We start from the raw sequence: 9,786 nt of genomic DNA on the forward strand, positions 1-9,786 counted from the left end.
TCCTGAACGCTTTGGTACTGGTGAGTCCCTGCTGCATGCTGCAGTGCTGACCGAGGCACACCGTGAGTTTCTTTTATCTCTGCTCAGGTGCTGAGTCAGAAACAGGCCTAGAGAGCTCTGCAGATGGAACGTGTCTTGGCTGGTGCTGGTTTCTCATTGTCCTAGGAAACAAGACACCAATACTATGTGTGAGGACGAGCCTGGTTTGGGAATGCAACTTTGGGCTCTAGGAATGTAAGAACAGAATTTAGCCCCTTTATTTCATAGAGAAACAAAAGAACATAAGGCTTTGTGTCTGTAATCTCATGTGAGCACGATCAGAGCTGGCCATGCTCCAGCCAGCACTAAACAGAGCTACTACCAAGAGCCACGGCAAAGCAGGACCTTGAGTGACTTGAACTCAGTAGTTAGTTCTGCTTCTGTGGTGTTTGTACCGTAATTCTGGGCATCAATTGCACCTGTGACAGAGAGGCTAGCTCAGATGGAGTAATCGCCCCAGCTGCCAGACTGCTGCCAGAACTCCTCAGCAGTTACCACAGCTGATCTGTTCTGCTCTCATGCAATAATACATCCCGCATTTCTACATCGGCCCTGGCTTCCTCTGAATAGGACAAAATGGACCAAAAGTCTGGCTCCAAGCTCAGAAAGATACTTTGCTGCATCTTTAATCTTCATAGCCTGGCAATCTTTGCTCAGATCCCTCACTCAGGTGGAAAAAACTAACCACTCATTTTGTATTTTTGCTTCTGATAGAAGTATGGCAGCAAGAAGAATGTCCCTAAAACTCTGCCCCAGCTGTAGTGTTACAGACCTTGGACAAACCTCCATGAGTTTGGGACATACTGAGGTGACCATGCCTGACATGAATTAGTACCAGTAGCCCTTCGAAACTCCCCCAGGACGGGCCAAAGGGGCGGGTGTGTATCACGTCCCATACATACCTGCTACCACAGAAGGTGTAGAGATGAAGTACAGCAAGCAGAAAGAAGAGAACCAGAGTAGCAAGGCTGATGATGACACAGCGAAGACGGAATCTAATATTCTCTAAGGAGAAAGAGTTGCTCTTTTAGGTACATCTCACAGGCTGTTTGTTTGCCCTGTGCCTCTGTCAGGATGGCATCTTCTAGACAACCCTCTCTTCGTGCTTTATTTGGAAGATGACCCAACACAGCTGCAATACAGTGCTGGGCACAGAATTGGGAATAAAAAACGTCCCCCCATACTCTTGATGGAGGAGCCTTGTCTTTTGCTGTGTGGGCACTAACCAAATCCTCCTCCTCACCACTTCCCATAGACCAGCTGCAGGCCTTGCATGTGCATTCCAGCAAATTTCAGCTCTGATTCTCTTCCAGCTGAGTACATATGGTTGCATGCAGCTTCCCAGCAACTTCTTCAACTTCAGCACCTAAAACCTTCACTTACCAGCCAGTCTTTGGAAGCCATAAAGTGGCTTTCAGTCTTCCTGTCACAACCTATGTGCAACCCAGCAATTAGCAAGAAATGATGGTACCACTGGATTACAATACATAGATCTGGGTGATCATACCCTTGGCATCTTTTTGTGTCATGAATCTCTGAAGAATCCTGCCTTTCCATTGAGCTCTACTGGTAGAAAGGAAAACCACTACATCCATCTCCTTTCCTAGAATTACACAAAGGACTTTACAGTTCTGAAGGCGCTTTTGTTTATCTTTCCTCCTACCAATAAATTTCTCACTGAAAACTTCAGCTCAGCTGCACAGTTCCTGCTGCCATCATCCCAGTGCCACTGATACTTGTCTTAGTGCATGAACAGAGGGCTAAATGGGGTTTTGAACTCCAAACACACAGAGGGAAGCTTACCCGGGGGACGACAGGCTATGGACTTGCTCTGGTTCCCAGCTGGGTGGGACACAATGCAGGTCGTATTAGTCCTGTTGGCGCTGTGTGCTGTGAACTTGCTGAGAACAGTCACTGTCCCGTTGTCGTGGGCTTCTTCCCTGGGGGTGGAGGTGCTCTCCAGGACCCACGAGATCTGAGCAGGCGGCTTCCCTGCCGCTGCCTGGCACACAGGGACCCCGTGGTCATCACAGTACAGGGTCAGCCTCGGGGGGGCTGCAAAGCATCAGGAAGGGGACATGCGTGGAGTTAGTTTGCCTCAGCTGGGGCAGGATCCTCTTGTTCTCTACCCACAACCAACACAGTGAAAAGAGGAGAAGAAGGTTGGAGGTGCCGTCCCGTTACAGCGACACGGGCCAGAGCCACAGGACACAAAGATTGGGCCTCTTTTCTCCTTTTGGACAACTGTCCCCCTTTCAGGTGAGTTACCATAGCCATGTACTGTTAGAGGAGGATTCCCTGGACACTGCAGTAGGGAATTATCCCAAATACAGGGCTGAATCACACTTTTGTCCTAAGCAGCCATCATACATGTGGTTTAAAATGTACTTGAACGCCAGCATAAGAGGAAATGGGGCCGTTCTTACTGTCTGGATAAGAACATCCTGTGTTTGACAGAACACCTCAGCACTTGGAAGTGTTACTCTCCCAGGCTTTAGTTCTCTTAAATTAGTGTATTGATGATTGAGTCTACAGAGTAACCAGAAGCATACACAGAATCCTCTGTTAGTATATTGGATATTGCTTGACACCTCTCATTTCTAACTCGATAGTGGGAAGGGGGGCAGCAGAAGGGAGAAGAGTTTTGGGAAATAAAGAGAAAGGAGAACCAGAGCTCCTATCAATGAAAGGCATGATGGTTTATCCCAGGCAGAAAGCTCTTCTTTCTTACTGCATGCTTCCCCTGGTGCATGGGGTGAGGAGCTTTGTATGTCCAAGCCCAGACATTGTCCTCTGGAGAACTGTAAAATGAGGAAGAAGTCCCTTACCCAGCACAGTCAGGTGGTACGTCTTGTGGAAATTCCCTTCTGTTTTTACTAGTTCGCAGGTGTAATCTCCCTCATGAGCTATTTCCACCTGCCGTATCTCAAGGGTGGGATCTCGATCTGGTCTGAATTTCCAGTTGATTCTGTCACTGCAGTTTGTTCTGTATATCTTGTTCTGATCAGCCCTGTACCCCAAGGCGCAGTGCCCTCCAACCTTGGGCATTATTTTCCATGTTACCATAGTTGCATTTGTTTTGGGAGAGCAGGTGAGCACAGGGCTGCTACCTACTGTTGCTGTCTCTGTCACTCTGTTGTTCCCTGAAGGAGAGAAACAAAGAGAAGTACGTGTGAGAAGGTGCCCAGGGATGTCACTCACAGCCTTGGAGTTCCGGTCTGTGCTTCACAAAGACATGTCTACACTTTACACACCAGTGTGAGGCCATGTCTGTGTCAGCCCAAGAGCTTCATCTCCTCTTAGGCAGGAACAGATCTCTAAGTTCATGGCTGTGTTTGCATACAGTGGCCCCTGTTTACACTCCCTCCCTCTGTCAGGTCCTCTCCCTAGGACAGTGTATAAGTAACATGGCTGGGATGCAGGGTCTGAATGAGCTGCAGAGTCCATCTGTATGGGGAGATCTCTCAGGTTCCTTTTCCCTGAGCATTGCTGCCCAGTACAGCAGAAAAAATGAATGTTTGAAGACATTCACCCCCCCTTTTGTGCTGGATATAAGCAGCCCTCCTAATCAGGTCAAGCACAGGTATGCCCTGCCACTCCAAAGCTTATATGAACCAATTTCCCCAGTTGTACTGGTGACAGATGAAATAGTAGAGGAATATGACATTTAACTGGAAAGAAAATACATTCCTCTTTGCTGTCAGATGCAGAGATCTCTGAGAGACTCAAGATCACTGCCTTGTGACCTGTCTCACCTGTTCTAACAAAAACAAACAAGAAAAATAAAGAATTCATGTAGGGGAGGGAGGAGAAGGGGTTATAGCTGCATTTTCAGATCCCACATTTCTAGCATTTGCTTTTCTAAGTATTTAACTGAGTTTGGAAAGGGGAAAGAATCTTCCCATTGAGTCTTATTACAACTTCTGTCTGAATCTAGTGTTGTAAAATCCCAGTATACTTCATTTTTCAGGACAAGTCACTGATACCTAAGAGTAAAGCTTGATTGGGTGCTCAGACTGATCAGAAAACCTCCCATCAAACATGTTTTTAATAACTCTGTTAATTATCATGAAAAATATACTCCAAGAAAATAATTTTCAGTTTTCATCACATCATTGTAAAAAACAATGCCACTTCTATTTGCTTGACAACTGAAAAGATCTGATTGCAGCTAGAAACGTTTTAATTTGCAGCTTATTGGTTTTCCATCAAAATATCCCTTCAGCACTTTGTAAATATCCCTTCCCCTAGATTTTTTTCTATCCCAAAGAAGATCTAAGTTAATATCACTCTCGCACATTCTTTCCCTCTGCCCTTAACAGAGAGTTGGCACCAAAATACCATCACAAGTACCTGTAGCGCCTGTGATGGCAGCGATGATGAGCAGAACAATGGTGTTCATGGTCTTCCTGACAACTTCCAAAGTAGCTCTTGCATTTGTGGGTGATGTGGGTTTCTTGCACCATCCAGCTTGATGTGAGCTCCCCATCATCCCCTGCCAGTGATCCTCAGCAGGCAGTCACTGCTCTTCCCCTGCTCCTGAGAGCCCCACAGTGCAGCTACAAAGAGGTGGTTGTGTCTCTTCCTAGCACAAAGTTTCTCATGCTGAGAATTGGTGAACAAAGAGGAAATGGTATTGGTATTTTCTTTCCAACCATTGGCCTTCTGTATGGTGTTACCGTGGGAAGACAAACTCTAATAGCAGAACTTGCACCGAGTCTAAGCAGTGTGATTTTTCATGTCTGGCTCTCTTGCAGTGAGATTTTTATCACTGGGAATTGCGGGGAGGATATTCTTAGTTTACCACTTAGAGGATGCTCAACATATTCCAAAAAAATCTCTTAAAACAAATTCTTCTTCCTCCCACTCTATCATTTTCCACATACCCAACAGCCTAAGACCTTTTCTCGAAAAGGCACTAAAAGGGAGGGAATGTAGGTAGCTACACTGTGCATTTATATTACAGCTCTGTTTTCTGATAAAAGTACATCTACAGACAGTTAGGCCAAGGTTGCTTCTTTTACTCCACTGTTTCATTTGGTTTTCAGAAAGTTCTGGTAGTATATTCGCCCCATACATACACAAGTGAACATTCAAGGGTGAGCTGTGGGATTTTCTTTAGAGCCAGAAGAGTCCCTTAAGTTTTACAAGGCCCTTAAAGACCTTTTCCCAAGCTGCTACTGTCGGTCTTCCCACGTGATTAAGACTGCTTCTTCTACCAGCAAAGCCAGCTTCCCTAGCTAGAAGATTAACCTCCCTGGAGATCAATGCACTGAATTTAACTTTACCAGAAAAATGTTATCCTCCCCAAACTCTGATGGCACCAGGCTGAAATGAGTTGGTGACTATTTCTCTGTTCTAAGAACAGAACTCTCCCCCCACAACTACTGTCACAGCAGATTTATGTATTGCTATAGATGTGACAAAATGTGCCTGGAAGGGCTCCAGTTCTGTGGTCAAACAGATGCATGTCACCCACAAATGGAGGGAATCACTGGCAGGCAGGCAGCCCTGTCTCTTCCCCCTGACAAACAGTGGGTGCTGCTTAACTAAGGAGGCACAGTGCCCATTAGTGACTCAGAGGAAAAGCTGGGTAAGGTCAAAAAGAAAGTTAGGTGACCTGTGTTCACAGCTCTTACATTCAGAAAAGCCAACAGCAGCAATATAATGAAACCTTCATCTCTGCTGGCTGTTGTTGCTGCAGTTAAACTCTCCAAAAATCAGACAGCTCCCTGCACCTTGCTCAGTACAGCTTCTGCTTCAGCGCCGTGTGGTTTGGTGGTTAAGCACAACAACCATTTCTCATGTTTGGAGACAGGTCCAAGCTGCAAAGACCACATTTGGATCCCCACAGCACAAGACATACCATAGCTTCAGCCACAGAATCCGTGGGTGACACAGCCCAGCGCTAAATGGCAGAGGCAGCAAGAAATAATGGTCCAAATCATGAAAATCAGAAGCTTTCAAGGTCCTAATCACTTGGGGTTTCATTGGGAGCAATGCACCCAGGCACCTGGAAGAATCTAGGGTCATTTTAGAAACTAAGACAGGAAAACACCTGAGAAATGGAAAGGGAGGATTCCCTACAGCATGTGATGCAACCTAGTCCAGTTATCTTCGGGGTGAGGCCTAATATTTTGGGGTTTGGGGTATACTTTGCTAAAATTTCTGCTTGTTCTCTGATATTGAAGGTGACGGCAGGAAAACCATGTTCATTTTTCTTTAATTAGCCTTTTGGGGTTTGAGTCTTTGGATCATGGCCTGGCCACAGCACAGCAACTTACTGCACAGCTGTGAAGGGTGGAAAGGTTGGACACGGTCGATTTGGTGAGGGGAAGGTTGATGGGCTTTTTTTCATCAAAATCTCTCAGTCTGAGGCTAGAGCTGGAGCCAGACAGCACGGTAATACTGCGGCACCTTTGTGCCCCAGGCAGCTGACCCAAGCAACTCAGCTGCTGGACCTGGTGGTCCTCCATCTACCTCCAGTACAGCCCTAGAACTGGTTTTAAGTGTCCTTTGCAGTTAGATTGTTTCTTCCTCAGCTCAGAAGACTTCTGTGTTTTAAGACCCAGTTTTACTTGAAGCTGTACATCTTACCTCTAGCAGAGGGACTTGGCCTCCTCCTCCTCCCTCCCAGTTCCTGATGTACCAAATGCTGGTTTTAGCTCCCCCCGGGGTGCTTCAGAGCACACTGCTACGTGGCTGCTCACCTGTTACGAGTGGTTCAGTCCCTAGGAGAGCAGAGTTTGGCAAATGTTGGCTTCGTGCTGTGCAGTCCCTCTGTGACGGCTTTTGCCAGGGCCCAGGCTCTAGCTGTGCTTTCCTCCCCATCTCCTTGTCAAAGCAAGCAACAACACTCACCTTGAAAAGGTGGGGGGTTTTTTTGAACGATTAACTGTATAGTGTTCAAGACAGAACATTTTACTTTTCAGGGATGTTCATTGTTGCTTTCTAGTATTGATGGGTTAAGTTTGGATTAACTTTTAAGTGGAGCATTTGTAATTCCTGAACTAGGGCATTTCCTTTTGGGAGTGAAGAGGAAGGCATTTGCTGAAGCTATTACTGGATTTATAAATTCTCAAATAAACACTTTGCCTGCATCAGAAATGCTTTTGGGGTGGATCATTAGAGAACACTGTAATCTGAGCAAACTTGTAGATCTGCAAGGGACAGAACGAGCCCCACCAGCTCTTACAACGTAAAGCTCAGGCCTGTGGGCTACGTGAGCCATCAGAGCCCCTGAATTGTGTCACATGATAGCCTTTGGATCCTAGGCCCACAGAAACTTCCAACACTATTGGTGAGGTAGTAACATTACATTTCTAGATTACTATTATAAACAAAACAAAGGTATGTTGTGGGATCTCAGCCACGCGACACTCGGTTCTTGCATAAGCTGGTACTTTGCTTGGAAATTTGTAGCAGCAATTACATTGTTTGAGTCTTTTTTTTTCAAGCCACTGCACTGTTCTAGCACAGATATGGCTGTATGAAGATTGTATGAAGGCAGTCCCTCTGCTGATAAACCTTGTTAACAATGTGGAGCGCAGAAGTGTCCAAACGTAGCTTTGTCTGATATTCTGAATGTCTCTGCCATAAAATCACTGTGGGATGGTGAGGCACAGCAAGACTGGGGAGGAAATGCAGGGCACTGTCTTCCTTCTTTCCCAATTCCTTTATTTCAAGATTTACTTGCTGCTACCATGGTCCTGGTCATGGCCATAGCAACTAGCATTAAGGAAACAAAAGGTTTTCTCAAATCATTTCTTGATGTAATGCTTAGATGGTTCTCCATCCCACCTGCACTGATCATGGGGAGATTTTCCATTTGTCAGTGTCCTCACTAGTCAGTATTATTTGCAATATTTCTAATTTTTCAGGACAGATTCAAGGGGTTTCTAACTGATTTAGAACCTTAAGACATGGAATTTCCTCCTCATCTCCATATTCACAGCAGTTTCCTGTGCTAATGACCAGCTCTGAGCAAATGGATGGAGTAGTTCAGTCTTCTGCTCTTTGCCTCTCCTCAAAGGCTGAAGTGTAAAAACAAACACTGTAGCAGAGGTCAGACCAGGTACAAACGGAAGAGATTAATCAAACTTGAGATGAATATCAAAGAGAGAATTTCAGTTCTCTTTTTGAAGAAAGAGAAGCCAGTGGGAGCTACTCTTCAGCTAGGACTGGCAGCGTTGGCTGCCACATGAGCAATAATGCCTCTCTCTTCCATTACTTTACTTGAGACTTTTAGAAAACCTTCCCACTAATGCGTATTTTAATTGTTTTTTCTTACTTTTTAATTTTTTTTTTGTCTCAGAATGTCCAGCCCTTGAGAGATTTGTGGCTTCTTGAGGTAAGAGACATCTCCGCCCTACCCCAAATAGAAAATGCAGAGCTTCTTAGTATTTTATGTAAGTAATTTATCCTTTAAAACTGTCTATCCTAGTAACTCTAGTTCCTAAACCACCCTCCAAGTGCAAAGAACATGGGCTGCATTTTAGGGGAAAGCATAGATTTGGACACAGTGCTTTTAATGTTACAAAAAAGCAGAAAGGTTGGTGCGCATGTCCCTTCCTTTCTGGCATGCTTCCTGGTGACAGTATTTGGTCTCAGTTCCTCTTCTGGGAAATGAAGTTCAAAAGCCCAGTTGGTTTGGCTCACAGGACCCAAACCAACTGCCCCAAATGGACAAGGAGCCCTCACTGTTCTCCCAGAACTCCATCTCCAGCTTGTCTCACAGCTACACTTCTCTGAGAGGTATCTGAAATGAATGATGGTTTGACCTGTCGCACAACACTGGGATAGGCAAGATCAGACCAGACCAGACAACTGGTGTCACTCCTTCCTTCCAGCTCCGCACTCTTGACCATTCTTTGGTACTAAGGTCAGTGTCAATGCTTATAGATCCCTCCTTCAAACTCCATAGGAATGATTGTCAGAGTTTTTAATGTGGACTAAATTATTTTTGTAGTCGTTCCCTAACATCTGAAATACATAACCCACAACTGAAACGAGACATTTGCTGCCTGAGACATAAGCCACAGGCAATTTTAGTCTGAGTGCCTAATGTTTGGCAATAATATATGGAATAGAAAGTACACTCATAGAATCACAGAATGGTTTGGGTTGGAAGGGACCTTAAAGACCATCTAGTTCCAACTCCCTGCCCCAGGCAGGGACACCTTCCACTAGCCCAGGTTGCCCAAAGCCCCATCCAACCTGGCCTTGAACCCTTCTAGGGAGGGGGCAGCCACAGCTTCTCCGGGCAGCCTATGCCAGGGCCTCACCACCCTCACAGGGAAAAATTTCTTCCTTAGATCTAATCTAGATCTTTATTGTTGTTCAATCTAGCCAGTTTATTGAAAACCAAGAGTGGTTCCCTCTGGTTTACCACCTCTATCTTATCTAAAAACACTATCATATTAGTTTCCACTGTCCATATCTGGTTATCTATTAACTACAAAGACTAAACTAGCTAGAACCCATCTGCTTTCCAAGGACACGTTTCTTATTTTGGCCAAACACAGTAATTCTTGGTAAATTTCCACAGAAAACTGCTTTGTTTTGATGAACACGGTAGCAGTAGCCCTCGGTAAGCTTGCACAGCACAGTGAGGGCAAGCAGGATTATTAATCACTATTCAGAAGTCATGATGAGTTGCTCTAAGTGGCAAAGCAGGTGATGATTTCCTTGTACCACCGCAGGGCGAAGCGCGGGCAGGAGGGCCCCGCCGGGCCCCGCCGCCGCCTT

The 9,786-nt window shown here is 45.5% G+C and overlaps 1 protein-coding gene across 1 annotated transcript; it reads right to left on the reverse strand.

Annotated features, from left to right (window-relative positions):
* Positions 1-1,517: 1,517 nt before the first annotated feature.
* LOC113479235 (cell surface glycoprotein CD200 receptor 1-B-like) lies at positions 1,518-4,577 on the reverse strand. Its single transcript, XM_026846992.1, has 4 exons — positions 4,393-4,577; positions 2,868-3,182; positions 1,843-2,094; positions 1,518-1,642 (listed from the first exon to the last, which is right to left on the reverse strand). The coding sequence occupies exons 1-4, from the start codon at positions 4,529-4,531 to the stop codon at positions 1,518-1,520; spliced, it is 831 nt and encodes a 276-aa protein (XP_026702793.1). The 5' UTR covers positions 4,532-4,577.
* Positions 4,578-9,786: the final 5,209 nt, after the last annotated feature.

The sequence above is a fragment of the Athene cunicularia genome (genome assembly GCF_003259725.1).
Source record: "Athene cunicularia isolate RWA chromosome 1 unlocalized genomic scaffold, athCun1 chr1_part1, whole genome shotgun sequence".
NCBI classification, from domain to species: Eukaryota; Metazoa; Chordata; class Aves; order Strigiformes; family Strigidae; genus Athene; species Athene cunicularia.

Excerpts from the sequence above, each read along its gene's own strand:
- LOC113479235 (XM_026846992.1), bottom strand. The coding sequence starts at position 4,531 with ATGATGGGGAGCTCACATCAAGCTGGATGGTGCAAGAAACCCACATCA. Across the intron at positions 3,183-4,392 it reads TGCCATCACAGGCGCTACAG|GGAACAACAGAGTGACAGAG; the intron begins GTACTTGTGATG and ends TCTCTCCTTCAG. Across the intron at positions 2,095-2,867 it reads GTACCACCTGACTGTGCTGG|CCCCCCCGAGGCTGACCCTG; the intron begins GTAAGGGACTTC and ends GATGCTTTGCAG.